This window comes from Sminthopsis crassicaudata, chromosome 3 (assembly GCF_048593235.1).
Source record: "Sminthopsis crassicaudata isolate SCR6 chromosome 3, ASM4859323v1, whole genome shotgun sequence".
Classification (NCBI taxonomy): Eukaryota; Metazoa; Chordata; class Mammalia; order Dasyuromorphia; family Dasyuridae; genus Sminthopsis; species Sminthopsis crassicaudata.
Window position 1 is genome coordinate 560,741,290 of NC_133619.1, and position 13,773 is coordinate 560,755,062.

The 13,773-nt window shown below is 33.0% G+C and overlaps 1 protein-coding gene across 2 annotated transcripts in view; it reads left to right on the forward strand.

Moving 5' to 3' along the window:
* Nucleotides 1–13,773, forward strand: part of LOC141563496 (glutamate carboxypeptidase 2-like) — a 111,363-nt gene that overhangs the window by 38,072 nt on the left and 59,518 nt on the right. Inside the window, exons 5-7 of one of the 2 annotated variants that reach the window (XM_074304695.1) lie at nucleotides 4,565–4,690; nucleotides 6,561–6,747; nucleotides 9,656–9,749. In XM_074304695.1, coding sequence (XP_074160796.1) covers nucleotides 4,565–4,690; nucleotides 6,561–6,747; nucleotides 9,656–9,749 — 407 coding nt within the window. Of the gene's footprint in view, nucleotides 1–4,564; nucleotides 4,691–6,560; nucleotides 6,748–9,655; nucleotides 9,750–13,773 lie in introns of those variants that run through there. The other variant, XM_074304696.1, reaches the window with a different exon arrangement.

Consider the following 13,773-nt stretch of genomic DNA (forward strand, 5'->3'; position numbering starts at 1 on the left):
CTTTGCAGGGGTTCTCAAACTACAGCCCGGGGGCCAGATGTAGCCCACTGAGGAAGGTTATGCAGGCCCGCAGGGTTATGGGAAATGGGATGAGGGGCAGAGATAGAGTGTGAGTTTTTGTTTTTACTATAGTCCAGCCCTCCAACAGTCTGAGGGACAGTGATCTGACCCCTATTTTAAAAGTTTGAGGACCACTGCGAGGTACAATGTCAAAATGATTAAATTCTATATTGGGAATCAGGAAAGCAATATTTTACCAATCTTTGTAATATCATATCATAGACATTAGATACTCTGACTTTTAAACAGTTTTTATCTAATGGCTTTTTTCATCTATACTAATATCTAGTCATTGGTTTATTCATAGAGGAAAAAAAGATGAAGGCAAAGGACAATAGAAGATTGACAGGAAAAGAACAAATTTTCCCATAAACCACAATGTAAGAGTGTGTTGATTCCTAGGAAGAGAACAATAGTTCACTGTAAATCATACAAAAGGGTCATTGAGAAGTCAGAAAACTAAAGAACAGTGAGAGAAGGCTCATTATAGGTTTTCATCGTTAGTTTGTTTCAACTAATTCTTTTTTCATAGTCCCACTTTACCAATGATTTAAGTGAAATTGTTAACATTTCAGAAGGTAATAAAATTTGAAATAAACTACTTTTATCTTCCAGCATTAAAACAATTCACAGAAATTCACACAGCTGGTGTATATTTGCAAGAATTAATCAGGTTTACACTCTGCACTTGGAAGTCCTCTGAAATAGTGGAAAACACCTTTTGGCAAATATATTGGCATTTTTGTATAATACCTTGTTTAATGCCAATGATAAGAGGATTGTAAAAGTTGTATCTATTGTTGGATGATCAAAGAATTTTTTCTAATCTTAATGTAAGTATGAAGCTTGAGGATATCCACCTGTACTCCAATTAAGTTACAGATTGATCAATCAGTCAATTTAAAAAAAGATCATAATGGATTTAAGTCAATAGATTAAGGCAGATGATACCATATGGGAAACATTTAATGATTATTTGAAGAGAATTAGCTTGCCCTCTCCCTTTCTCTCTCTCTCTCTCTCTCTCTCTCTCTCTCTCTCTCTCTCTCTCTCTCTCTCTCTATATATATATATATATATATATATATATATATATATATATATATATATATGTACATATATATACACAACACACACACATATATATATACATACTTACACACACATACATACATATATATGTATAAAACAGTCAATTAGCTTGAAATCCTGTCTTCTATCAGCAGGCCAGTCAAGTGATAGTCAAATCCAGTGATTATGGAACTCCTGAAAAGGGAACATCCTGGGATGGTAGGAGGATTGAGTTTATCTTTATATACATCCCATCATTAACTAAATGATAGCTTCATGAACTTCAAAAGATTGGAAGATTGGAAAGGCTGGCATTTCAATTGGCATTGATAGTAGAATCTGCCAAAGTATTAATGGCTGATAGCAGTGTCTTCATCTGCAATGGAAAGACTTATTAAGGATAAACAAAATAATGGTAAAAATAAAATAGCTTCAAAACTCTACAAGGGCCCCTTCTTTGGTGTTAAGCAGATCTTTATGTGCCCTCTGAGAAAAGGAAAAAAAAAATAACTTCTAGTAATCAGGTACCATAAATGTATGCTTTGGCCAATTTGAACCCATTCTTTCCAGAGAAACTATGGAGACAAGAGGAGACTATACTACTTTTTGAGAAAATATTTCTATGACAAATATCTTTGCTTTAGATATTTATTAATTATTATTTCTAATAAGTAGTTAGTTTGGGGAACACACTGGTGGGTCTTTATAGTATTAGGAAAATCTACCCTCTCAGGCTTACTCTGAGAGCCATAAAAGGAATAATCAGTATTGATTTTTAGGGGTTGATCCAGTCTTCTACTGCGAATGAATTGAAAAAGTATAGGGAAGGAATTATGCATACATGAGATACACCATATTAAAGGAGAGCCTTTCAAGAAGAATTTTGCTATATCAAATGAAATCCTTTTCCATAAGGAAACAAATAAGTAAAGTAGGCTTTTGTTTTCCTACAGCTTTCAGTAAATTAACTGTAAAAATGCAGTAGCATATTTGTAAAACCCTTACTTTTACTTCTCATATTTTAACAAAGGACATCCTCAGTAAATCTGCAAATTAAATTAATTTCTTAAGTACTTTGTAGGGATGAAAATGTAACTTTTTATAATAATTTAATGTTATACCTTTTCAGATATCTTTAGAACTGATCACTGAACCCTTAAATTTGTGTGACCTCCAGGATACATTTCTTCTTTATACACTTGACTTAATTCTGCATCTTTTATTTTCTTCTCTTCACATAGGTGCTAAAGTGATTTTCCTAAATTGTATACTTTTTACCCTTTGTTCAAGAAACTCCAGTTTCCACTGGAATCAAATATAAAGTCCTTTGTTTGACATCGAAATCTCTTTACAACCTGGATCCTTCTTACATTTTCAGTTTTCTTGTATAGTATTTTTCTCTTCCCACTTTGAATTTAGCATACTGATTTTTCACTACTCTTAATATGTAAAATTACATCTCCAATCTCCATCTAGATGCATCAGCTGCTTCCTATACCTGTAATGGACTTCCATCTCACCTCTGCCTCTTGGAATTCTTGATTTCCTTTGAGGAAATTTCCTTGAAAATTCAGTTCAATGGTCCCTTCTACATGAAATCTTTTCTTTTGTCTTACTGATCCATATGAGCAGCATATTGAATTAGCAAGCCACAAATTAACATTATCTATGAGGTGTTATATTTTTATTTTGTTCAATATTTTCCAATTAAGTTTTACTCTGTCTTGATTTTGGGAGTTTTGAAGGTAGCAAGTTTGACACCTCTGATTTAAGGGAAAATGCCTGTGAAGAAGAGCTCTATCATTTCAGCTATCCCAAATACTAGTTGTTGACCATATGCCACCTACGGGCAGGGAAGCTGAAGAATCTGGAACATAGGAAATATCCCCTAGAACATAAACACTAGTTCTCTAGCCTGTTCCCTATAAGCTTAATCCTTTTAAGAGATATAAACTGGCAGAATTCTCTATTCTATGTTACTGAAGAAAAGGATAACAAAGTCTTCACTAGCAAAGTCCTTAGCATCATTATATGTTTAGAAGGATGCAGTCTTCTGAATGTAATTTACCCTAAAGAAGATGTATCACTATCTACTTTGTCTCTGCACTTACAGGATTATTGGATCCTTCCATCTGACTGACTGTTTTAACTTTTATGTGTACTGCTTCCCCATATTTGAATGTGATCTCTTTGAGAGTAGGGTCTGACATTTTTGTTTGTATGCTTAGTACTTGAGAAGGTACTATTGTGTATTGAAGTACTTAACAAATGTTTTTTATTAATATATTCATAAATAATAGCTAACATTTATATAATGTTAAAATGTTAGGCGATAAAAAAGAAAATGTTTTCAGGCTTTCAAACTGATTAATGATTAAAGGAAAAGGAGAATTAAAAGAGTTTATAAAAAATGTCAAAGAACATGTTTGATAGGCTGATAAGATCATAAGGGTTTCAAGATGGAGCCAGCTTTTATTCATAATTTTTTTTTTCCTCTAAAATTATTTAATTATTTATTTTTGGTATCTACCATGAACCAGTGATAAAAGCAGTGCAGAAAGGACTAGAGGTCATCTAGTTTAATCCCTTTTTTTGTATAGAAGGTGATATATTCATAATTTTTGTAATGTGACAAATACTAATTGAATAGGCCATTGTAAATAAAAGGGGATGGGCTGTTGCATATCAGTACCTCCCATCTTCTAATACATGAGGGTTAACAGGTATTGCCATGATACAAAACTCAGGCCCCATTATGAAAGGAAGGGTACCAGGGAATCATTAGTCAATCCCCCTTCATTGCAGGGAGAACAAGGCTTTAGCAAAGGAGAGAAAAACTCAATCTCAGCATAGAAAAGCAAAGCTTAAAATACAACTTTGGTTGGTGAGGTTTATGGCTGATAGGCCAGCAGCATGACCAACCCAGAGAAACTCTTTATTAATTGCTGGTTTATTTTCCATGAATATCATTTCCTTGACCTGGATATTTCCCCCCTGCTATAGCTATGTAACCTTATTGTTACTTGTTAGATGTTCTAATTATGTCTCATTTTATTCTAATTTTGAACTTTAGCTACAATGTTGACCTGATCTACACTTGCCTTTTACCAAAGGAAAGCTTGCCAAATTGTCAGAAAGTGATTTCTAACCCTGGCTTCATAAATTCCTAATGTATGTGACCTTGGTCAAGGTCCTTAACTTTTCTAGACCTATTTGATCAAGTGCATTGATAGTTTCTTTCTTGTCTACCTCTTCTGTTAGTAATATGAATAAAATATGATAATTAATAATACTAAAATATGATAAAATGAAAATAAAATAAAATATGAATAAAATAAATATGAAGGAGTGTTGAAAAAGCCTGCTGTAAATGATTAAACCTTATTTGTAATTTCTCTAGAGATACTTTAGTAATTTTAATTTTTTCCCCAAGGGTGAACTAGTATATGTGAATTATGCAAGAACCCAAGATTTCTTTAAATTGCAGCGGGATTTAGGAATCAATTGTTCTGGGAAAATTGTCATTGCTAGATATGGGAAAATTTTCAGAGGAAATAAGGTAAGCTCATCTTTCTTCATCCACCCCTACCTCCTAATTCTCCTGCCACTTTTCTGTACTTCATTTTATTGAAATTACATATTGAGGGGCAGCTAGGTGGCATAGTGGATAGAGTACCAGCCTTGAATTCAGGAGGACCCAAGTTCAAATCTGGTCTCAGACACTTAACACTTCCTAGCTGTGTGACCCTGGGCAAGTCACTTAACCCCAGCCTCAGGGGGAAAAAAAAAAAAAAGAAAGTACTTATTGAGGCAGCCAGATGGTGCCGTAGATAGAGCATGGGTTCTGAAGTTAGGAGGAGCTGAGCTCAAATCTGACCTCAGACAAAACACTTCCTATAGGACTCTGGGCAAGTTACTTAACCCCAGTTGCCTCACTGAAAAAAAGGAAAGGGAAGGAAGAGAGGGGAAGGAAGAGAAGGGAAGGGGAAGGGGAACGGGAGGGAGGAGAAAGGAAGGGAGGGGAAGGGAAGGAAGAAAGGAAGAAAGAAAGAAATTACAATCTTTTCTAATTTCTGGCATCACTGCATTATTTTTCTGTAGGAAATAGCTTCTAGAGTCAAATATGGAGCTCCTAAATTAGTATCTAAAGGTGATAGAGTAATTGAGAATAGACGACTGTGGAAAGGAAAGATGGATATAGCATATATTTCATTCTACATATCAATTCTGTAATTTCAAGAGGTTGCATTGCTAGTTTGCTTTCTTGTAAATATTTTATTGTTCAGAAAATTAAATTGAGAGGCAGTATGATATAGTGGGGGAGAAGGGAAATGAAATCATTAACTGGAATCTAAAGACTTGGGTGTAGTCCTGGTCTAATACTAACTGACTATATGATCTTGGACAATCACCTAACCTCTTTCTTTCAGCTTCAGTTTCTATATCTACAAAATGAAGAAAATGTTATCTATCCTGTCTTCCTCAAAAGATCATTATAAAGATAAAATAATGTATGTGAAAATGCTTTGTAAAATATAAAATGTAAAATTTTCAAATGTAAAATACTAGTATATTGTTACTATAAGATATAATTTAAAAACCAGTTAACATTTTGTAAAGAAAAGAAGATGTAGGAAAACAGATGCATGTTTAGTAGCCTTTTGAGTTCTGTTCTGTTAACTTATTCTGATTGACTCATGACTTTTTAGAGGAATCATATTTCAAATTATAGCAAGATTAGAAAATCCCAGAGCAAAGTTGGAATATTAGGGAGCTAGAAATTATTGGTTTTTATGGTAGTAAATGTGCAGTGTTACTATCTGGGGATGCAGTATTATAAGGATTTCCCTGACCTATGAGTGAGGGTCTCTATGGGTGTGTGTATTTGAGCACAATTCAACTCTTTTTTTTAATTAAAGGTTTTTATTTTCAAAACATATGTATGAATAATTTTTCAACATTCACCCTTGCAAAACCTCATGTTCCAATTTCCTTCCCCTTCCCTCTATTCCATCCCCTAGATGGCAAAGTAATCCAATATATGTTAAACATGCTAAAATATGTTAAATCCAATATATGCATACATATTTTCATAGTTATCTTTTATAATCAAATCCAAAAAGAAAAAAAATGAGGAAGAAAATAAAATGCAAGCAAACAACAACAAAAAGAGTAAAAATCCATATTCAGTTCCCACAGTCTGGGTGTAAGTGCCTCTCTTCATCCACAATTCAACTTGATGCCTCTTTTAAAATGTACATTTTTGGTAGACAAAGTAGATAGTTCAATATATTCTCAATGGAATAAGGGCCAAAATCAGTTTGATTATGATATGTGGCTAGGTTTCCATGTAAAATGCTGATGTCATAGCTTTGAAAACTGGCACAACTAACTTGGAATATTTTTTTAATGGGCAACTCATTTTACAGGTTAAAAATGCTCAACTGGCAGGAGCCAAAGGAATTATCCTCTACTCTGATCCTGCTGATTATTCTTCCCCTGGGGTAGAACCTTATCCAAAGGGTTGGAACCTTCCAGGAGGTGGAGCCCAGCGTGGAAATGTGTTAAACCTTAATGGTGCAGGTGACCCTCTCACTCCAGGTTATCCAGCTAATGGTAAGTTAGAGTGAACAGTGGTGACAAAAGGAAGTGCTTTATTTAGTAAAGGAAGAGATTATGGTCTCTGGACATTCTTGGGCAGGCACATTTAGGGAACTGCAAAGTCAAGTCATCTGCAGTATGTTTTTCTTCCCCTGAAAAATAGAATAGAGACCTCAAAATTCAGAAGAATTGAAGTGATCAGTTTATAATCAATTTATCTGCTATGTTAAGTCCTATGTTGGCAGATTTAATACCAAGAATTCAGATAATCCTCATTGGATATAAGTTAATATTGATTTAGAAAAAGTGATCCTAAACTCCATTCCTTATAACAAGGCCATCTTTTAAAATGCCTTGTTTGTAGGCAATTATATTTTACTAATAGTACAATACAATTTACTTATAATAACTTTTAAACATCTGTGAACTCAGATAATTGGACTAGATGCCTGCTTAAATACTTTCCAGCTCTCAAGTACTGTGATTCTGTGAAGAGCCAAAATATAGTATGGTTATTTATAAATCAATTTAGCAAATATTTACTAACTTCCTTTTATGTCCTGTGTGGTATGGTAAGTAAAAGGCCAGCCTGGAAGTCAAAGGATATGAGATTAGCTCCTGCCCCTGACATATGCTATTTGGCCATTACATTTTCAGTGTCCCAAGTATCTCTCTAAGACTCAATAATATGGGATTTCCCTTAAATATGGTACCTTTCTTTATTATATCTAGTATATCTTATTTATAACTGGTTGGCATGTTGTTATTTACATATTGCTCCACATGAGATGGTGAACGCCTTGAAATAAGGAAATTGTCTTTTGGCATTCTTTGTATCCCTAGCGCTTAGCATAGTGTCTTCCACCTAGTTGGCTCTTAATAAATATTTATTGACTGACCAAGTTAACAACTGGTATTATTACAAGAAATTTTCATGCTGATAGTTCCTGTCTATATGAATCCCCATTTGACCTCCAATATAGGTATATGTATGTGTGCACATATATGTATTCACATGTATTAACCATGTTAGTTCCTGGACATACAAAAACAAGAAGGAAACATTTCAAGCCTTCAAGTTTAGTATATCATACTTCAACTGAGTGGGAGTAAGAGATGAATAAAGTACTAAAATAAGTATAATACTATGTAGAAAATGAATGGGGGTGCAAAGTAGAGATCAGACAAAGTATTCTAGTTATTTTTGAGAAAGGAGAGAAACATTTTACTGGAGGATAAGGAAAAAGTAATGAGCTGTTAGCACCTAAGCTGAAACTCGGACTCAGTATTTATTAAGATTCTACTGTGTGCCAAGCACTGAGCCAGGTCCTGGAGATATAAATACAATGAATGAAATTATCCCTACTTACATTGAGCTTCCACTCTGGAGGAGGAGACAAGTATGCATAAAAATGTGAACAAATACAAATATATTCAAGGTATTTAATATAGTATAGATTGGGAAGGAGGGTTTTAGTAGTTGAAGAAATTAGGCAAAAGATGATGCCTGAGCAAAATCCTAAAGGAAGAGAAGAATTCGTGAGTAAGGAAGGAGTGGATTCTAGGCATGGGAATCAATGAATACAAAAATTTGGAAAGGATATGGTAGAAGAATTTTCTTGTCTGAGGAACAAGCAGAGTCATTTTGGATGGATTGTGAAAACCAAGGATTTAGAAAGTATAAAGAAGAAAGTGTTTGCTAAGCCTGTGTGTCTATAAAGAGGTGGAAACTAATCTGTCAAGTTCAAAAAATAGTTTATACATCAATTTTGTTGGAACTTAGGCTTCACAAATAGATAAGAAACTAAACTGATGTTGGTTGTAGTGTTTTACATACCAGGCCAAGAAGTTTTTGTTTTATCCATAGCTTTGAGAGACCAAGGCTCTTTTCACATCTTGAATTCACAAGGCAACCACCAAGATTAGGATTATTCAACTCATGATCACTCATCTATGTTCAGGGAAAAGAACACAAACAAAAGAGGTAACAAAAAAAAGAAGAGAGAAGAGAAGAGAAAAACATACATAAATTTTATTCTCTATTTTCTGAATGACAGAAACATTTTAATAGTATAGTTTGGAGGTATGATATAAACTCAGTTTGTATGGTGTAAATTCAGTTTTTTAAAAATGTTGCAAAAATATTGGACCCCAGCACCCAGAACAGTGACTTAGAATAGACTCTTAATAAATGTTCATTTAAGGGACAAGTAGTTGGTGTAATAGATAGAGCACCAGCCCTGAAGTTAGGAGGACCTGAGTTCAAATCTGGTCTCAGACACTTAACATTTCCTGGCTGTGTGACCCTGGGAAAGTCACTTAACCCCAATTTTTTAACTCCTTGGCAAAAAAAAAAAAAAAGAAAGGAAAAGAAAAGTTAATTAATAATCTATTTAACTTTTGTATTTTTATGTCCAGTGCCTGGCACATAGTAGGCACCTGATAAATGCTGATTCTGTACTTTATTTTGTCCAGGACCAACCACTATTTTCACTATGAATTCCTATTTCCTTTTCCTGAGATTTAAAAAAAAAATTTTTCTGAATTCACCAGATAGTCTAGGAGAAATTATCTGCCTCAGTTTTTTTAGCTTTTTGGTCAAAAATGAACCAACTATCCCAAACTATCTTTTTTATGCATAGATTTAATTTCAAATTATGGCTTTGTGCTTTTTTTATGTTTGAAATACACTGATTTTTGTTCTTTCCAAAATCAATCAAATTATCTCTCAAAAATAAAAAATAAAAAAACCCTTGCCCATAAAAAAGATTTTGCATTAAATATATTTTTTCTTACTTAGAATATTGCATTTTTATGAAATTTCAGGAAATTTCTTTTTTATCCAAGGTATGGTAATATACAATACAATCATTTGAAAAGGCTTCATTATCTTGATCATAAAAGGTGAATTTTTCCCCCCCAGAATATGCCTATAGATATGATATAACTGAAGCTATTGGTCTTCCAAAGATTCCTGTTCATCCAATTGGATATAATGATGCCCAGATCTTACTAGAGTAAGTATATATGAAAAATATATATAAAAGCAAAAGATTAATTGGATACTTTGGTACTAACAAAAGAAAAAGGCCATATCATATAGGAGAATAAACATGAAGTCAGCAAATTCATATTCATATTTTGAACAGAGCATTGTATTACATGATTTCTAAGGTCTCATCCATCTCTTAATTTGTAATCCTCTATCTTAAAAGAGCAAAACATAAATAGCTATTTAACCTATAATATAAAGTTTCTAAATAAAGTAAAACATTCTGCATAATAAAAGCTGTCCAAAAGGTAGACTATGGAAATCAAGACTTTATAAAGCTACCAAAAGTATAGTAATAATTCATTTATAAATCTTTTATCATAAGCCATAATTTTGAGATCTTAAAGGAAACAAACAATAATTGTTATGAACTGATAAAGAATGAAATAAGCAGAACAAGAATGAATGGATGGAAAAACATTTATTTTACAATAACTCCTTTGTCAAAATATATCACTCAATAATTCTAAAAACAATTATAAATCATTAATCCAAAAGAGTTAATGTTAATTAGATTCAAGATTACAGATCTAATACTAAAAGCTAGCATTATTTGTAGTGGGGAAATGCCAGAACCATTCGTAATAAACATAAGAATAAAGTAAGATGCCTTTTATATATCAATAATGTATATACCAGGGAAATCACAGAAAGGAAAATTTCATTAAAAATACTACAAATGCATAAAATATCAGAACACTAATATATTAATTGTAACAGCATCTACATATTTAATAGTAATGCACATGTGAAACATTGTTGATTAAGTCTGCTGAAAATGCATTTAATTATTTATTATAGTTAGTGTTGGAGTTAAAACAATGTTTGATGTAAATATAAATTTACATAGAATCTTTATAATACAACTCCTTGGTCCCAGGGAGGCTGAGAATAGCTATTATAGTACATGTGGAATTATAAAAAAAATTTTTCTCTGATGAGAAGTGATAAAATCAGAGCTGGGTTTTAGGAAGTTGTTTTGAAAAAGTAGAGAGAAATACAATAGAAGTACTATAGGTGAGACTTCTCAGGTTTACATGCTGAAGTATACTTGAATATATTTGTAGTCAACCTTAAACATTTTCTAAATATTATTTTTAATTTATAGAATGAAACAAGTATTTCCATAACATACTACAATAAAAATCGGTTACACATGAAACTAAAAATCTACTATGCACATCATGCAATTCCTTTCAACTATACAACAAAATTATCATGTAAATTTCTTTTTTTTTCTCCCCCCACCTTAGAGGTGGCTATAGTTAGATCTAAATAAGTATGTATAAATTTATTCTAAACATAATTCTATTCATCAGTTTTTCCTCTCAATGCAGATAGTATCTTTCTTCATATACCCCTTATAGTTGATTTGAATATTTGTAATATTCAAAATAACTTATTCACTCAAAGCCTTAAAATAGTGTTTCATTTGTTCTGCTCATTTCACTCTTCATTATTTCATGTAAGTCTTTCCATGTTTTTCCTAAAATCATTGAACTTATCATTTCTTATAGCACAATAATATTCCATCACAATCATATACTACAACTTGTTTAGCCATCCCCTATTTTATAAGCATCTTTGCAATTTCTAGTTCTTTGTCACCACAAAGAGAACTGCTATAAATGTTTTATAACATATAGGTTATTTTCTTTTCCATAATCATCTTTGAAAATAGATCTGGGAGGAATATTGCTGGGTCAAGCGATATAGGCACCTTAATAACTCTTTGAGCATTGTTCTCCAGAATGGTTAGATCAGTTCACAATTCCAAAGATTATGTATCCCATATTAGTGCCCTAATTTTTTACATCCCCACCAACATTTGTTGCTTTCCTGTAATACTGTTCTCTAAAATATAATGTTCTCTGAGAGCAGGTTTCTTGGGGGGCTTCTGGAAGCAGCCTTCATTTTAGTTCAGAGTAATCACCCCAAATGCAGCCAGTATTAAAGTCCTTTATTGTCTCCTTCAAAGTCTAATCTCCTTCACTTGCGGCTTGGCTAGTTTTCTGGAGGCCTTTTGGATCTTGGTTTCAGTGTTCTCCACAGGACAGCCTGTCACCACTTCTCTGTCTTCCTTCATTCTGCCCGACTGCCTTCTCTGGCTTCTGAATCTCCTCAACTTCCAACGGTTTGTGCTTCAGCCTCCAGCCACAACAAAGGTGGAAGATGGAATGAAACTGTCTCAGCCTCCGAGAGCTTCTAGTGTGCTTGTCCTTTTTAGTTCTGAGAGCTCCTCCTTATATGTTCCACACTAAGTATACACCAATCATTATATCACTAAGAAACCACTTTTTGTTATAGGATTAAATCAATGCTAAACTAGACTCAACCACTGTCTTCTCAATTCCACTTAGTAATTCCACTTAGTACTTGTTTCAAATTCTGGCCCATAACACTTTCCTTTTCAATAATTTTAGCCAAAATGATAGGTATAAAATGATATTTCAAGGTTGTTTTAATTTACATTTCTCTAATAAGTAATGATTTAGAACATTTTATGTAAATATAATTTTTTTTAATTTCTTCATTAAAAATGCCCATTTGTTGGGATGAACGATCCCATCAAACGGAGACGGATAGCAGATTGGATCAAAAAGCAGAACCCTACAATATGTTGCCTACAGGAAACACACTTAAAGCAGGGAGATACATACAGAGTAAAGGTAAAAGGTTGGAACAGAGCCTATTATGCTTCAGGTAAAGCCAAAAAAGCAGGGGTAGCTATCCTTATCTCAGATCAAGCAAAAGCAGAAGTTGATCTCCTTAAAAAAGATAAGGAAGGAAACTATATCCTGCTGAAAGGTAGCATAAATAATGAAGCCATATCAATACTAAACATATATGCACCAAGTGGTATAGCATCTAACTTTCTAAAGGAAAAGTTAAGAGAACTGCAAGAAGAAATAGACAGTAAAACTATAATAGTGGGAGATCTCAACCTTGCACTCTCAGATTTAGACAAATCAAACCACAAAACAAACAAGAAAGAAATTAAAAAAGTAAATAGAACATTAGAAAAACTAGGTATGATAGACCTTTGGAGAAAACTGAATGGCAATAGAAAGGAATATACTTTCTTCTCAGCAGTTCATGGATCCTATACAAAAATTGACCATATATTAGGACATAAAGATCTCAAAATTAAATGTAGGAAGGCAGAAATAATAAATGCCTTCTTCTCAGATCACAATGCAATAAAAGCTACATTCAGTAAAAAGTTAGGGGTAAATAGACCAAAAAGTAATTGGAAACTGAATAATCTCATCTGCAGCTAAAGCAGTAATAAGGGGAAATTTTATATCTTTAGAGGCTTATTTGAAGAAAATTGAGAAAGAGAAGATTAACGAATTGGGCTTACAACTTAAAAGGCTAGAAAAAGACCAAATTATAAACCCCCAACCAAAAATTAAACTCGAAACACAAAAATTAAAAGGAGAAATCAATAAAATTGAAAGTAAAAAAACTATTGAATTAATAAATAAAACCAAGAGTTGGTTTTATGAAAAAGCCAATAAAATAGATAAACCTTTGGTAAATTTGATCAAAAAAAAGAAAGAGGAAAATCAAATTGATAGTCTTACAAATGAAAAGGGGGATCTTTCCACCAATGAAGAGGAAATTAGAGAAATAATAAGGAGTTACTTTGCCCAACTTTATGCCAATAAATTTGATAACTTAAGTGAAATGGATGACTTCCTCCAAAAATATAGGCTCCCTAGATTAACAGAGGAGGAGATAAATTGCTTAAATAGTCCCATTTCAGAAAAAGAAATAGAACAAGCTATTAATCAACTCCCCAGGAAAAAATCCCCAGGGCCAGATGGATTCACATGTGAATTCTACCAAACATTTAAAGAACAATTAGCCCCAATGTTATATAAATTATTTGAAAAAATAGGGGATGAAGGAGTCCTACCAAACTCCTTTTATGACACAGACATGGTACTGATACCTAAACCTGGTAGATCGAAAACTGAGAAAGA